Here is a 16,907-nt window from a genome sequence, read left to right as displayed (position 1 = left end):
CAGACACAATATGGGGTGAACATTGGGGAATGCTGGGGTGCAGAGTGATTATTGGGGTTCAGATAAGGAAGGAATGGTAGAGCAGACACAATATGGGGTGAACATTGGGGAATGCTGGGGTGCAGAGAGATTATTGGGGTTCAGATAAGGAAGGAATGGTAGAGCAGACACAATATGGGGTGAACATTGGGAATGCTGGGGTGCAGAGAGATTATTGGGGTTCAGATAAGGAAGGAATGGTAGAGCAGACACAATATGGGGTGAACATTGGGGAATGCTGGGGTGCAGAGAGATTATTGGGGTTCAGATAAGGAAGGAATGGTAGAGCAGACACAATATGGGGTGAACATTGGGGAATGCTGGGGTGCAGAGAGATTATTGGGGTTCAGATAAGGAAGGAATGGTAGAGCAGACACAATATGGGTGAACATTGGGGAATGCTGGGGTGCAGAGAGATTATTGGGGTTCAGATAAGGAAGGAATGGTAGAGCAGACACAATATGGGGTGAACATTGGGGAATGCTGGGGTGCAGAGAGATTATTGGGGTTCAGATAAGGAAGGAATGGTAGAGCAGACACAATATGGGGTGAACATTGGGGAATGGTGGGGTGCAGAGAGATTATTGGGGTTCAGATAAGGAAGGAATGGTAGAGCAGACACAATATGGGGTGAACATTGGGGAATGCTGGGGTGCAGAGAGATTATTGGGGTTCAGATAAGGAAGGAATGGTAGAGCAGACACAATATGGGGTGAACATTGGGGAATGCTGGGGTGCAGAGAGATTATTGGGGTTCAGATAAGGAAGGAATGCTACAGACAGTGCAGGAAACACAGAGCAGGAATATAAAGTCTGTACCTTTCAGGGTTACCAGGTCTAATTTTGAAAAACAGCCAAAGTCAGCTACAAAACCAGCCCAAAACTAGTCAAGAGACCCTTCAAAAGTAGCCCAAAAGAGCTCAATATGTGCAGGGGAAACAAAAGTCTAAAAAAGATAAATGAATATATATGTGAAAATAAAGCTTTTTCAAATGTTCACAGATTTGCAAATGTTTCCATGAAGTAAAACAGAACAGATTCGAGGGGCCCAGGAGGTATAGGGGTCCCATAAGGCCTTCATTCATATATAATTACAACAAATATTAGTAAAACAGCTCAACCGCTACACATTTTGGTGGCCAGAAGACTTTTGCTCCAAAATTGCCTGAAATTGAGAAAAGTGGAGTGGAAAATGTCTGCTTTCCAAAGTACAAACCAGCCAAAGGCCCAAAAAGTAGCCCAAACCTGTATCCTTGGCTAGTTTGTGCTTTCAAAACCCGCCTGGGCTTTAAATTAGTAGCCCAATTTGGCTGGCAACCTTGCTACCTTTCTCTTCTGCCTGTTTTCTCTCAGAACATCTGTCTGGCTGCTTCCCGTCACGTGGACAAAGCACGAGGATTATGATTGGACAAATTAAAAGGCGTGATTAGGTGGCCATCTTGCTACACCTAGAAATCCCTCCATTTTCTGACGGCGCGCGTTGAAGCCTACGGTTACGTACACTGTATGGGCCTGGCGTAACGTAGCGGCTGGTGACGTGACGCTATTCCTTCTGGGTATTGTGGTTTATTGTAGTATTTTGGTCTTGGGGCTCGGCCACTGAGGACTACAGTTCCCAATATGCAATGAGCAGCCACTCAGGAGGCGCCACGTCAGGATGAGACATGGCGGCTTTAGCAGTACAGTGAGATGGGGATAGAGAGTAAACAAGGGGCTGAGTGAGTGGGAGTCGGAGCCTGCGGCTAAAGCGGAGACAGTGCTTTCAGGAAGGAATTGCTGCCGCATTTTCTCGGGAGACGTTATTGCCGCTTGTGTTGGGCCCTTCTTATATAGGGCCCCTGTGTGACACGTGACGGCCCTTTCCTCCTGGGAAGTTGTGGCAGATTAGTGGCCCCAGCTGCACCCCAATCTGCTGCAAACACCCCTCCCCTGTCAGACGGGCCCCACAAACCCTTCAGGGCCCCTAACTGGACTCCCCTCATCTGGAGAAGCACTTGCAGCTGCTCATTTAAAGGCGAAGCTGAGACACTGGGGTCCCAAGGCCCAAACTGGATCTCACCATCTACAGAACCAGCGACACAGGGCCCTAAACCCACTGGAACCTTTCTATTGTCCTACAATCCCAAAGTGAACAGGCTGGGGGCCCGGGGCCCTAACTGTGCCTTTCCTGCCAATACTCGTCTCGCCCATTTGGAATCATTCAAAACTGTGTCATTGGGGCTTTAATTTCATCTTCCTGGTCCATAGAGACCCATCAGGGACCTGACTCTTGTGCAGAGACCGCTCATTGGAGGGACGACGAGACTCCACACTCTAAACTCATGGAGGCGTCTGCTTCAAGCAGGAGAACGATGGAGCAGCCAAGCCTGGAGAGTATGCTAGAGCTGCAGCGGTAAGGCCACGCTCAGAGAAAGTCTGTGTCCCAGGGAATGTTCTGCGTACGGGCATTCAACCAGTGTCTTTTACTTTAGATTTTGATCTAGCAAGAAGGAGTTACAGGGAAAATTATCTAGAGGAAGGGGAGCAGTTGACTTGACAGGAGGAAATGTATAGAGAAGAGTTAGAGAAGTGGAGATGTTGAGGAGAGCGAGGCCTAGAAAAAGATTAGAGGGCTATGAGGAGTTAGAGGAACAGTGATCTAGAGCAGAGGAGTTAGGGTTGTGATGATAGTTAGGAGAACTGATCTTGAGTCAGAAGAATTTAAGGGCTATGTAATATAGTGGTAGAAGAGTTAGACGAGCAGTGATCTAGAGGCAGAGGAGTTAGAAGGATTGTAATGATAGTTGGGAGGAGTGATGTAGAAGCAGAAGAATTAGAGGGCTATGGATTATAGTGGGAGAGCAGTTAGAGGGGCCGTGCGCTATGATCCTTATGAGATACCTAGTGCAATAAGACTGACGATATTCTCTTTCTTTATTTTCCAGGTTCCCCAGAAATCCATTTTCCCTTGTTCTTCTCCTTTTATATTTTCCCTTTGGTCTCTGTCTCTTTCTGATCCGGCTGTTTATTGGGGCCCATGTTTTCTTGGTGAGCTGTGTTTTGCCTGATTCTGTCTTTAGAAGGTGAGTCCTTACTTTTCAGATGTCATTCTCAGGCTAAAAGGAGGATGGGGTGATAGGCAGTAGGGGGTGGGGGATGATGGGCTGTAGGGATTGAGGGATGGAGTGATAGGCCTGGGGTGGGGGCGAGGGATGGAGGGTGATAGGCTACTGGGGCATGGGATGGGGGCGGTAAGCATGTGGGAATGTTGGCAGTAGCGGTGTGGAATGAGGGAGATAAACAGATGGTAGAGCTGCAGGAATATACTCACCTCCCTTTCTCCCCCATTCCCCCCCTCCCCCAGGATTCTGCTTCGGGTTATGAGTTCGGTGCTGGGAGTGTATGTCAGTCATTCTGAGCTGCGGCCGTGGGACCAGAGGGGGAAAATCTTGATCTGTAACCACAGAACTGCCTTTGACCACAGTGTTATCAGCAGAATTGCCCCTTGTTGCTCGGTAAGTGTGGGGCTGTTCTACATCTACCCCTGCTTATCATAGATGCTGATCATACATGAGCACATTTGTTTGGGTAGGTTCTGCACATTCTGGACATGCAAGTCATCTTCATAGGTCCAAGCTTAAAAATATCATGTAATGTGAATGTGCAGAGGAAACATATACTTGTGCCTGCCTGGAGACATCATGAAGGGGGAGACAGGCATAGAGAACTGCATTTAAACATGGTGCCTTCTGTAGTGGAAAGGGCTATTGGGAGATGCCAATAAGAAAAGCATATATGGAGCTTGTTAGCAGCTGCCTAATATTATATAGAGAAGGTTCATTAACTTTAGCTGTTTTGCAGTTTTAGGGGCTGAGTCACAAAAGGTCGATATTCCTTAATGCATAGTTATGTGCGTTATTTAAGACCCGTTATTTAAGGAACGATTCATCAAAGTATTTTCACATGCGTTAATAGACATATCGCAAGCGTTAATTCTAAATTTCTGCACAGCGGTATACTAATCGCATTGCGATAATTACAGAATAGAATATATCCTAACGCATTATTCACTAACATCTTTTAATCGATAAAAGCATAAAATAGTGTGATAATTACTGTAAAATTTAACAGCTCCCAGGAGTAGTCGTTACTAAACAACATCAGATGGGTCAATAGAGGAAGATGTAGTGAGCAGCTGTAGGGCAGCAATTAAACACCTTTATAAGGAACTGGAGACTTACCTACGGCCACTAACACATTCTCATAATTCCTTGGGGCTAGACATATTGTCAGTTTCCCAGCTACCCCAGTCATGTGACTTGTACTCTGATAAACTTCAGTCACTCAGTCACTCTTTACTGCTGTACTGCAAGTTGGAGTGATATCACCACCTCCCCCCCCAGCAGCCTAACAAAACAATGGGAAGGTAACCAGATAGCCACTCTCTAACAAGATAACAGCTGCCTGGTAGATCTAAGAAAGAATAGCACTCAATAGTAAAATCCAGGTCCCACTGAGACACATTTATTTACATTGAGTAGGAGAAACAACAGGTTGCCAGAAAGCAGTTCCATCCTAAAGTGCTGGCTCTTTCTGAAAGCACATGACCAGGCAAAATGAGCTGAGATGCACCTACACACCAATATTACAACTAAATACACTTGCTGGTTCAGAAATGACATTTTATATTGTACAGTGAATTATTTGCAGTGTAAACAATGTAATTTAGAAATAAAAACGACATCATAAAAATCATGACCAAATCCCTTTAAGTCTATATATAACCTGCCTAACTGCCAGTTGATCCAGAGGAAGGCTAAAAACCCCATCTGAAGTCTCTCCAATTTGCCTCAGAGGGGGAAAAATTCCTTCCTGACTCCAAAATGGCAATGGGACCAGTCCCTGGATCAACTTGTACTATGAGCTCTTTCCCATATCCCTGTATTCCCTCACTTGCTAAACACCATCCAACCCCTTCTTAAAGGGGTGGTCCACCTTTAAAGGGACACTAAAGCCTAAAGAATAATATGGCTAGAAATATTTGTCTTTTGGACTCTTGTACCAACCCAAAGTCACCAAAATTCTATAGAAATAAAGATCCTCTGAAGATGCCACAGTAGCTCTCCATCTTTTGCCTTTCCAAACTACAGCACATGCTCAGTCTGCCCTTGGCTGATGCCAGTGACCTGAACTTAGTGACTGACTAACATTATTTTTCTTTCCTCTGGCTGCTTAATCTAGTCACTGCCTGTTCACTATTAATCAAACACACACTAACCAATCACAGTCCTGTCTTCTCCCTCTAGTCTCCTCCTATTCACTATTAATCATACACACACACTAACCAATCACAGTCCTGTCTTCTCTCTCTAGTCCCCTCCTATTCACTATTAATCATACACACACACTAACCAATCACAGTCCTGTCTTCTCCCTCTAGTCTCCTCCTATTCACTATTAATCATACACACACACTAACCAATCACAGTCCTGTCTTCTCTCTAGTCCCCTCCTATTCACTATTAATCATACACACACACTAACCAATCACAGTCCTGTCTTCTCCCTCTAGTCTCCTCCTATTCACTATTAATCACACACACACTAACCAATCACAGTCCTGTCTTCTCCCTCTAGTCTCCTCCTATTCACTATTAATCAAACACACACTAACCAATCACAGTCCTGTCTTCTCTCTCTAGTCCCCTCCTATTCACTATTAATCATACACACACACTAACCAATCACAGTCCTGTCTTCTCCCTCTAGTCTCCTCCTATTCACTATTAATCATACACACACTAACCAATCACAGTCCTGTCTTCTCCCTCTAGTCTCCTCCTATTCACTATTAATCATACACACACACTAACCAATCACAGTCCTGTCTTCTCCCTCTAGTCTCCTCCTACTCACTATTAATAATACACACACACTAACCAATGACAGTCCTGTCTTCTCTCTCTAGTCTCCTCCTATTCACTATTAATCATACACACACACTAACCAATCACAGTCCTGTCTTCTCCCTCTAGTCTCCTCCTATTCACTGTTAATCACACACACACACACTAACCAATCACAGTCCTGTCTTCTCCCTCTAGTCTCCTCCTACTCACTATTAATCATACACACACACTAACCAATCACAGTCCTGTCTGTCTTCTTCCTCTAGTCTCCTCCTATTCACTATTAATCATACACACACACTAACCAATCACAGTCCTGTCTTCTCCCTCTAGTTTCCTCCTATTCACTATTAATCATGCACACACACTAACCAATCACAGTCCTGTCTGTCTTCTCCCTCTAGTTTCCTCCTATTCACTATTAATCACACACACACACTAACCAATCACAGTCCTGTCTTCTCTCTCTAGTCTCCTCCTATTCACTATAAATCATACACACACACTAACCAATCACAGTCCTGTCTGTCTTCTCCCTCTAGTTTCCTCCTATTCACTATTAATCACACACACACACTAACCAATCACAGTCCTGTCTTCTCTCTCTAGTCTCCTCCTATTCACTATTAATCACACACACTAACCAATCACAGTCCTGTCTTCTCTCTCTAGTCTCCTCCTATTCACTATTAATCATACACACACTAACCAATCACAGTCCTGTCTTCTCTCTCTAGTCTCCTCCTATTCACTATTAATCATACACACACTAACCAATCACAGTCCTGTCTTCTCCCTCTAGTCTCCTCCTATTCACTATTAATCATACACACACTAACCAATCACAGTCCTGTCTTCTCCCTCTAGTCTCCTCCTATTCACTATTAATCATGCACACACACTAACCAATCACAGTCCTGTTTGTCTTCTCTCTAGTCTCCTCCTATTCACTGTTAATCATGCACACACACTAACCAATCACAGTCCTGTCTTCTCCCTCTAGTCTCCTCCTATTCACTGTTAATCACACACACACACACACACTAACCAATCACAGTCCTGTCTTCTCCCTCTAGTCTCCTCCTACTCACTATTAATAATACACACACACTAACCAATGACAGTCCTGTCTTCTCTCTCTAGTCTCCTCCTATTCACTATTAATCATACACACACACTAACCAATCACAGTCCTGTCTTCTCCCTCTAGTCTCCTCCTATTCACTGTTAATCACACACACACACACTAACCAATCACAGTCCTGTCTTCTCCCTCTAGTCTCCTCCTACTCACTATTAATAATACACACACACTAACCAATGACAGTCCTGTCTTCTCCCTCTAGTCTCCTCCTATTCACTATTAATAATACACACACACTAACCAATGACAGTCCTGTCTTCTCCCTCTAGTCTCCTCCTACTCACTATTAATAATACACACACACTAACCAATGACAGTCCTGTCTTCTCCCTCTAGTCTCCTCCTATTCACTATTAATCACACACACACACTAACCAATCACAGTCCTGTCTTCTCTCTCTAGTCTCCTCCTATTCACTATAAATCATACACACACACTAACCAATCACAGTCCTGTCTGTCTTCTCCCTCTAGTTTCCTCCTATTCACTATTAATCACACACACACACTAACCAATCACAGTCCTGTCTTCTCTCTCTAGTCTCCTCCTATTCACTATTAATCACACACACTAACCAATCACAGTCCTGTCTTCTCTCTCTAGTCTCCTCCTATTCACTATTAATCATACACACACTAACCAATCACAGTCCTGTCTTCTCTCTCTAGTCTCCTCCTATTCACTATTAATCATACACACACTAACCAATCACAGTCCTGTCTTCTCCCTCTAGTCTCCTCCTATTCACTATTAATCATACACACACTAACCAATCACAGTCCTGTCTTCTCCCTCTAGTCTCCTCCTATTCACTATTAATCATGCACACACACTAACCAATCACAGTCCTGTTTGTCTTCTCTCTAGTCTCCTCCTATTCACTGTTAATCATGCACACACACTAACCAATCACAGTCCTGTCTTCTCCCTCTAGTCTCCTCCTATTCACTGTTAATCACACACACACACACACACTAACCAATCACAGTCCTGTCTTCTCCCTCTAGTCTCCTCCTACTCACTATTAATAATACACACACACTAACCAATGACAGTCCTGTCTTCTCTCTCTAGTCTCCTCCTATTCACTATTAATCATACACACACACTAACCAATCACAGTCCTGTCTTCTCCCTCTAGTCTCCTCCTATTCACTGTTAATCACACACACACACACTAACCAATCACAGTCCTGTCTTCTCCCTCTAGTCTCCTCCTACTCACTATTAATAATACACACACACTAACCAATGACAGTCCTGTCTTCTCCCTCTAGTCTCCTCCTATTCACTATTAATAATACACACACACTAACCAATGACAGTCCTGTCTTCTCCCTCTAGTCTCCTCCTACTCACTATTAATAATACACACACACTAACCAATGACAGTCCTGTCTTCTCCCTCTAGTCTCCTCCTATTCACTATTAATCACACACACACACTAACCAATCACAGTCCTGTCTTCTCCCCCTAGTCTCCTCCTATTCACTATTAATCATACACACACACTAACCAATCACAGTCCTGTCTTCTCTCTCTAGTCTCCTCCTATTCACTATTAATCATACACACACACTAACCAATCACAGTCCTGGCTGTTCAGTAAAAAAAAAAAACGAAAGGCCTGCTGTGGAAATTTGAACTTATACTTTAGCTGAATTCTTAATTCCCTCCATCCCTAGTTGTGTGACTTTCCACCTTGTAATGATCCTGATTGCTGAACGGTGTTCTTGTTTCCTCCCATTACATAATCAAGGGGTGAGTTGCAGAATGAATATATACAGGGAGAGAAACCATATGTACTACTTGTATGTGTGATATAAATAATAAATAGGACTTTATTGGGCAGTGAGACTGCACTTTCCTATCAAGCAGAGTCTTTGGGGCAGGATATCAGGCTTTACACTGTATTCTCCTATTTACACTCATATCAATTAGTGGAAGACACAAAGATTACAAACTCAACTCTGCACAATTGCTTAAAAGCATTATATTCTTAATTACACAGCTTGGAGCCATTATGTACCATAGAAAGAAAACTTACAGAAGACAAAAAGAATCCCAAACTATTGTAGTCAAAGCAAAGTGGATGGGGTTTTATACACAGTATGTTTATTATAGAGAGATTACAAACTTTGCCCATTGCTTTAGACACTTTGCTTATACAAAACAGTCCATCTGGGAAGGAATTTTGTCATTGCAAAGCTTTCTCTATATGTAATATACTGATTTGCATATGCACCTTGTGATCTCCCCATGTCCTTACTGCTCCCAACTTGAGTTGCAGGAACAAAGAACATGCAGTCAGATTCACACAGCTCAGCTGGGATTCTCATTGGAGGATTATTATGCATATTAATAGAGCCACTGGCTTTGGAGAGCTTGGAGAAGTTTTATTAAACAATACAAAACAAAAAAACAACAACACTTTTTACACGGCAACACTAGAACCAGTGCAGTCTGCATATTCTGATTATTAATCAGCCTTGCTGTTATCTGTTATGTTACCTGTTACTGTTCTGATTTTTTTTTTTTTAATTATTTGCTGCCTTCTTTTAAGCTTGCAAACTGACCCTGTCTAAAAAACAAATGCTCTGTAAGGCTATATATCTATTGTTATTGCTACTTTTTATTCCTCATCTTTCTATTCAGGCCTCTCCTATTTATTTTCCAGTCTCTTATTCAAATCATGCATGGTTGCTAGGGGAATTTGGACCCTAGCAACCACATGGCTGAAATTGCAAACTGGAGAGCTGCTGAATAAAAAGCTAAATAACTCAAAAAACACAAATAATAAAAAATTAAAACCAAATGCAAATTCTCTTAGAATGTCCCTCTGTACATCATACTAACAGTTAACTCAAAGGTGACCAACCCTCTAATGTATCAGCCTGTACCACTTATTCACTTCCCAGCTCTCCCTGTAACACCCCTTTCCGTCCTCTAATCTCATTGGCTCCCTCCTGTCTGCTGGGAGGAGCTACTGGTGAATAAAGCATCCGACCCTTCCTTGTACCTATCTAATGTATCAGCCTGTACCACTGATTCACTTCCCAGCTCTCCCTGTAACACCCCTTTCCCTCCTCTAATCTCATTGGCTCCCTCCTGTCTGCTGGGAGGAGCTACTGTTAAATAAATCATTAGAGAGATTATTATATGATCCCCTTATATATTTGTACATAGTTATCATATCTCCCCTTAAGCACCTCTTCTCCAGCGTGAACATCTCCAATTTGGCCAGTCTTTCCTCATAGCTAAGATTTTCCCTTTACCAGCTTAGTTGCCCTTCTCTGTCCCCTCTCTAATACAATAATGTCCTGTTTGAGTGATGGAGACCAAAACTGTAGGGCATATTCTAGATGGGGCCTTACCAGTGCTCTATACAGTGGGACCCCCTCCTCCCGTGACTCTCTGCCCCATTTAATACAAGTCAAGACCTTATTTGCCCTTGATGCTGCTGACTGGCATTGCTTGCTACAGACAAGTTTATTATCTACAAGGACTCCAAGCTCCGTCTCCATTATGGATTTGCCTAGTGCAGTCCCATTAAGGGTATAAGTGGATATTGTTACATCCCAGGTGCAGGACTTTACATTTATCAACATTGAATCTCATTTGCCACTTAGCTGCCCAGATTGCCAGTTAGTCAAGATCCTGTTGCAAGTGCCACATCCTGGATGGAATTAATTGGGCTGATAGTTTTGTCTCATCTGCAAACACTGATACATTACTTACAATCCCCTCCCCTAAGTCATTAATGAACAAGTTAAATGAAAAGTAACACCAAAAAAATGAAAGTGTTTCTAATTAATAAAAATATAATGAAGTGTTGCTGTGCACTGGTAAAACTGATGTGTCTGCTTCAGAAACCCTACTATAGCTTATATAAATAATCTGCTGAATAGCAATGGTGGAAATAAAAAAGGCTGTATGGCACAGGATAGATGTTGAAAAGATGTGAGAGCAGAAGAACATCAGAGCAGCCTCTTTCTTTCTCCACCAGCTTTTGAAAATGAGCATTTCTGGAAGTTAATCAAAGTGACAGCTTTACCTCTTGTGTTTTCATTGTTCCCCACATTCATTCTCTGCTTTTGGTCCATTCCAGCCGTCTGTTTCCTGTGCCCCGGGGTTCCTGTGCTGGGCTCGGGGCTTTTTGGAGTTGGGGGCCCTCGGAAGTCGTACTCAGTTAATGGAGTCCCTGAAACATTATCTCTCCCAGCCTGGGGGTGCCCCACTTCTGCTGTTCCCAGAGGAGGATACAACCAATGGTAGAACTGGACTTCTTCACTTTAGGTACAGACGTTCCTGGGATTTGGGGTCACTGGCACATCAGCAGTTGGGCTTTTATAGAACGACATTGGCTCACTCACATTGCTATGGCTTCTTTCCTCAGCTCGTGGCCCTTCTCTCTCTCTGACTCCGTTCAGCCGCTCAGTCTTACAGTGCAGAGACCTCTCATTGCAGTGGTGAGTAGGGAATCTCACTGTATAGGGATCTAAATGCTGTCTCCTGATCTTGGGGGGAAGGGTTGTCTCACTCCGTTGAAATCGAATGGTGTCTCTTAACCTGGGTTGGGGGTGTTATGATTCTAATAGCATCTTGTGGAACATGGGGTGTATCTCTCTACCTCTGTATGTAATGGCACCTTTCTGTTCATTGCATGCAACCTGCTCTGGTTAATTTTGTTCTGTCTAATGGAATCCTCTATCTTTAGCAACCCCCCCCCCCTTTCCCCAGCTGCATCAGTGCTAGTCGTTGTCCCCCCCCAATGGCTACCTAACTGCCAAAGCCAATGTGTTGTGCAAAGTGAGTGCACACTGTGCTACTATGCAGCTCCATAGGCAGTAAGAGTACAGGGGAGTTATAGCCTAAGGCACAGAAGCTGTTGGGAGAGTACAGGGGAGTTTAAGCTGAAGGCACAGAAGCTGTTGGGAGAGTACAGGGGAGTTTTAGCTGAAGGCACAGAAGCTGTTGGGAGAGTACAGGGGAGTTTAAGCTGAAGGCACAGAAGCTGTTGGGAGAGTACAGGGGAGTTTAAGCTGCAGGCACAGAAGCTGTTGGGAGAGTACAAGGGAGTTTTATCTGAAGGCACAGAAGCTGTTGGGAGAGGACAGGGGACTTTAAGCTGAAGGCACAGAAGCTGTTGGGAGAGGACGGGAGTTTAAGCTGAAGGCACAGAAGCTGTTGGGAGAGTACAGGGGAGTTTAAACTGAAGGCACAGAAGCTGTTGGGAGAGTAAAGGGGAGTTTAAGATGAAGGCACAGAAGCTGTTGGGAGAGTACAGGGGACTTTAAGCTGAAGGCACAGAAGCTGTTGGGAGAGGACAGGGGAGTTTAAGATGAAGGCACAGAAGCTGTTGGGAGAGTACAAGGGAGTTTTAGCTGCAGGCACAGAAGCTGTTGGGAGAGTACAGGGGAGTTTAAGATGAAGGCACAGAAGCTGTTGGGAGAGTACAGGGGAGTTTAAGCTGAAGGCACAGAAGCTGTTGGGAGAGTACAAGGGAGTTTTAGCTGCAGGCACAGAAGCTGTTGGGAGAGTACAGGGGAGTTTAAGATGAAGGCACAGAAGCTGTTGGGAGAGTACAGGGGAGTTTAAGCTGAAGGCACAGAAGCTGTTGGGAGAGTACAGGGGAGTTTAAGCTGCAGGCACAGAAGCTGTTGGGAGAGGACAGGGGAGTTTAAGCTGCAGGCACAGAAGCTGTTGGGAGAGGACAGGGGAGTTTAAGCTGAAGGCACAGAAGCTGATGGGAGAGGGCAGGGGAGTTTTGCATGGGGGCTGTCAGTTTAATAACACACAGGGTGGGCCATTCTCCTTTAAAGCAGTCTAGGTCCTTTGTGTGGCCAACTTGGTGCCAACTTATTCACAGGGTCTGCTTTTACCAGTTCATTTACTATTCAAAGCGGTTCCTGAGATATACGTTTAAGAGAGAGTGTGAGATTGGTTACTGTTAGGCAGGCTGAAACGCACTTCTTGGATTCAGTTAAGCCTTGGGTTGCTGACTTTCAATTGAGCTTAAAGCTTGATATTTGCAGTCTAAAAATGCTAAAATCACAGAAAACGCTAAAAAAGAAAAAAATGTATGTAAATTGCAAAAGTGCTCAGAGAAGCACCGTGGGTAAGTTTGCATCAAGTAATTTTTTGGGTTTAGATGGCCTTTTAGATTGACAGTTATGATGTGTTCTTGTGCCCAGGGGCTAACACTCTTTTGTCTCTTTGTTGTTTCCAGGCTGTCTCTGGATGCTCCTGGGTTACTGAATTGTTCTGGCTGCTGTTCATCCCCTTCACAGTTTATCAAGTGAGGTACTCTGATATGATGGCATGCCCTAAATCCGTAAACCCAGCAGGGCCTGGCAATGTTGGCTAAAGGAGCCAGGAAGTAGGAGGGAACAGGGAAGAGACGACTGGCAGTTAGTGAAGGTTCCATATTGCTACTGCCAGGCTAGGAAGTAGGAGGGAACAGGGAAGAGACAACTGGCAGTTAGTGAAGGTTCCAGATTGCTACTGCCAGGCTAGGAAGTAAAAAGGAACATGGAAGAGGAGACTGTACATTGGAGAAGGTTCCATATTGCTACTGCCAGGCCAGGAAGTACTAGGGAACAGGGAAGAGGAGACTGGCAGTTAGAGAAAGTTCTCATTGTGCATTTTCAGGGGTAGGTAGGTGTAGGTGGGTGAGACAGCTTGGTGACATGGTATTGTATTTTTCTTTGGCTTTTATTGCACCAAAAAAGAGTTAAGTAGCAAAGGGCCAAAATGTTGCAAATGTTATGTTTAGGGGGCTTCAGGTTATCCCAAAACTGCGTGTCTCATATCTCCCTCGATCTGTATCCCATCTTACCCCTACTCTGTGCCCCCTGCTATCTGCCCCCCATCTACCCCTACTCTGTGCCTGCTCCTTCCACCTGTTTGTGTTCTGTATCCCCATCTAATGAGTATTCCTCTCTCCCCGGTGCTCTGTGTCTCTTTTCCAGCATTTCTGTATGTCTCTTTCCCCTGTATCCTTCCTCTGCTTTGGAACCTTTGAGGTGTCTCTGACTTATCCCTTCCCTTTGTGTAGATGGCTCCCATCTGTCTCTTTTCTCTGTATCCTTTCTCTGCTTTGGATCCTTTGTGGTCTTTTGGACTTATCCCATTCCTCCGTGTAGATGGCTCTCGTCTGTCTGTCTCTTTTCTCTGTATCCTTCCTCTGCTTTGGATCCTTTGTGGTCTCTTGGACTTATCCCATTCCTCCGTGTAGATGGCTCCCGCCTGTCTGTCTCTTTTCTCTGTATCCTTCCTCTGCTCTGGAACGTTTGCTGTCTCTCTGACTTATCCCTTTCTTCCGTGTAGATGGCTCCCGTCTGTCTGTCGCCTTCCCAGAGAGTCTGATGAAGATTTTGCATGTCGTGTGCAGCAGGTAAGTGATGTGGTGCTGTGGGGGGCACCCATGTCTCTGCTCACACAGTAATATCACTTTATCACATCCTCGTGTCACTAGTGTGTCTGACAGGGTGTTTGCAGACAAAACCAAAAAGAAGTCAGAGGTAACATATAACCATATTACACCCGTATGCACCAATGACTGTGGGTTAGAGGAAAGCCAGTGTGAGTAAAAGGGATTACCTTCTCCACTTGTCGGATGTAGGCCTGTAAGTCTGACCATCATATTGACATATATCACATACTGTACATCACATACTGTACATCACATACTGTACATCACATACTGTATATCACATACATATATCACATACATATATCACATACTGTATATCACATACTGTACATCACATACTGTACATCACATACTGTACATCACATACTGTATATCACATACATATATCACATACATATATCACATACTGTATATCACCAGTTGTCTAGCGTCTCTGTCCCAAAACAAAGGGATTCCTGTGCAGCTGCTTCTCCTGTTAGTAACTAGACAAAGGGGTTCAGCTGAGTTCTGTGACGCTCCCATCTCTGCAAATTCCTCCTGCAGGACCTTGTGCATGCCCCCCTCCGTTCCATAGTAGGAAGTGTGGCATTATCCAGAATCTATTGTTTACAGGTTCTGCCCACTTCTATTGATTGATTTATTTTATTGACACCATGGATGCATCCCTGCACATTCAATTAGATAATATTACTACCCTCTTTCCCATTGGTTGGGATATTTGAGGTGCTGGGGGGATGGGCAGCCAATAGGATGGGGCTAATTGAACAGCCCAGGGATGGGTGGGGCTAAATGAACAGCCCGGGGATGGGTGGGGCTAAATGGGGAGACAGTAATATGAAGGGTGAACAAATAAAGAGTGGCAGTTGCAGTGGAAGTGGCACACAGTGGGGCGGGAACTGTGAGCTGCTAAAAAGTAGTTGAAGCAGAGAGGGCAATCCAGCTGCTGTGGCATGATGTTTATAAGAGTAGTGCTGTGTGCCCATGTCTGTGCCCCTCACTCATCTCTTTTTCTCCCTTAGATTGTGTCTCTGTCGTTGGGAGTCGTAGCAACAAGACACACAGCCGCAGACAGAGCCGAGTATGTGAAGAGGAGAAGGTGTGAGCTGCCGGCTCCCAAATCTCAGCCCCTCTCCCCCACACACATCCAGATGGCACAACATGTGAAGGAGGTGCTTCCTCAGGTGCCCCTCTCAGCCATTCATAGAGATCTGGGTGAGTATAATATTTCCCATCCTGCCCCCCCCCCCACAGCCTTATAATTATCATGGTCCCTTATTCTGCCTCCCCTGCAAAAAAAACCCAATATTTTGGGTTCTTTCTCCCCCCTCGTAGGCCACACAGGGTGCGTCGATACAACAATCACCAATTTCCTGGAGGGGCGAGTGACTTTTGTAGCAGAAGAAGAAGAAACAACGGGGGCGGCTGAAGGGACTTCAAAAAGCAGAGTCAGTAGGGTAAGTGTTCTCCCCCTTGGGACTGAAGCTGGTCTGTAGCAGAACTACAACTAACCCCTTAGCCTTATGTACCACAAATGCCCCCCTATGTCTTTTATATGAGGGTATATATCAATTCCGTGCCCCATGGCACATCTATATGCCCCCCCATCCCTGGACTGAGACCTTTTCTATTTCAGCCGCTTCCACAAGGATTTGCCAAGAAACCTGAGGATCGTCACCTGTCCCTCCAGGATCGCAAACAAATTCTGTATGAGTGTGCCCGAAGGTGAGACGCTGTTTGTCATGGCGCCTGCTCGATCCACATACTGCTCCCCCTCCCCGCACCCTCCTCCCCACATACTGCTCCCCCCCCCATATCACTTGAATCATTGTCCCTTTCCCCACAGGAAGTACCTGGAGAAGTTTGGCTCTGTACCCGGAGAAGAGGAGGAGGAAGGAGCGCGGGGTTGATCGTGTGTGGGGGGGGTCACTGTGGGGTATGGGACAATGAGGGAGGGACACTGGCAATGATGACTTTTTTGCAAGGGAAGAAAAATCAATGTAATAACCATTTGCTGTTGCTCTTTGTGTTTCTGTACTCAGGGTTGGCTGCACACAAAAGGGTTAAACAGGTTCCTTTTGGAGGGGGGTGTAGGTGGCACATGCCCGTGGCTAGGGGAGAAGATTGGACTTACCATAGAGACGTTGGATGGGGGGGTAGATAGAGATGTCAGGCACATGTAGGATTTGGGGGCTGTAACTATATTTCACCCTTTGCACAAAAAAGCACATTTACCCCCCAGCCTTGCACTTTGTCTCCTTTGCTTGTGTGACATTTCCCTCAATCACTACTTGCCCCCCCCCTGTGAGTTACATAGTGTAGTTCATGTAACCGTCAGCTCATGGGACAAGCACAGATGCCAGGGGGAGTCGGAGGAACAAGCCACAGGACACTGACGGCTG

The 16,907-nt window shown here is 44.9% G+C and overlaps 1 protein-coding gene across 1 annotated transcript; it reads left to right on the top strand.

The window, feature by feature from the left end:
• The first annotated feature begins 1,632 nt into the window (after positions 1–1,632).
• On the top strand, positions 1,633–16,512 carry aup1.S (AUP1, lipid droplet regulating VLDL assembly factor S homeolog). Its single transcript, NM_001122783.1, is given in 11 exon segments — positions 1,633–2,431; positions 2,964–3,101; positions 3,383–3,533; positions 11,182–11,369; positions 11,470–11,542; positions 13,303–13,376; positions 14,403–14,469; positions 15,528–15,720; positions 15,841–15,962; positions 16,142–16,230; positions 16,352–16,512. Coding segments are annotated over 11 exon segments (1,200 nt in total). The 5' UTR covers positions 1,633–2,390; the 3' UTR covers positions 16,416–16,512.
• The last annotated feature ends 395 nt before the right edge of the window (positions 16,513–16,907 follow it).

The sequence above is a fragment of the Xenopus laevis genome, chromosome 1S (genome assembly GCF_017654675.1).
Source record: "Xenopus laevis strain J_2021 chromosome 1S, Xenopus_laevis_v10.1, whole genome shotgun sequence".
NCBI classification, from domain to species: domain Eukaryota; kingdom Metazoa; phylum Chordata; class Amphibia; order Anura; family Pipidae; genus Xenopus; species Xenopus laevis.
The sequence above is the reverse complement of the archived record's forward strand: the minus strand, read 5'-3'. Positions and strand labels throughout refer to the sequence as shown.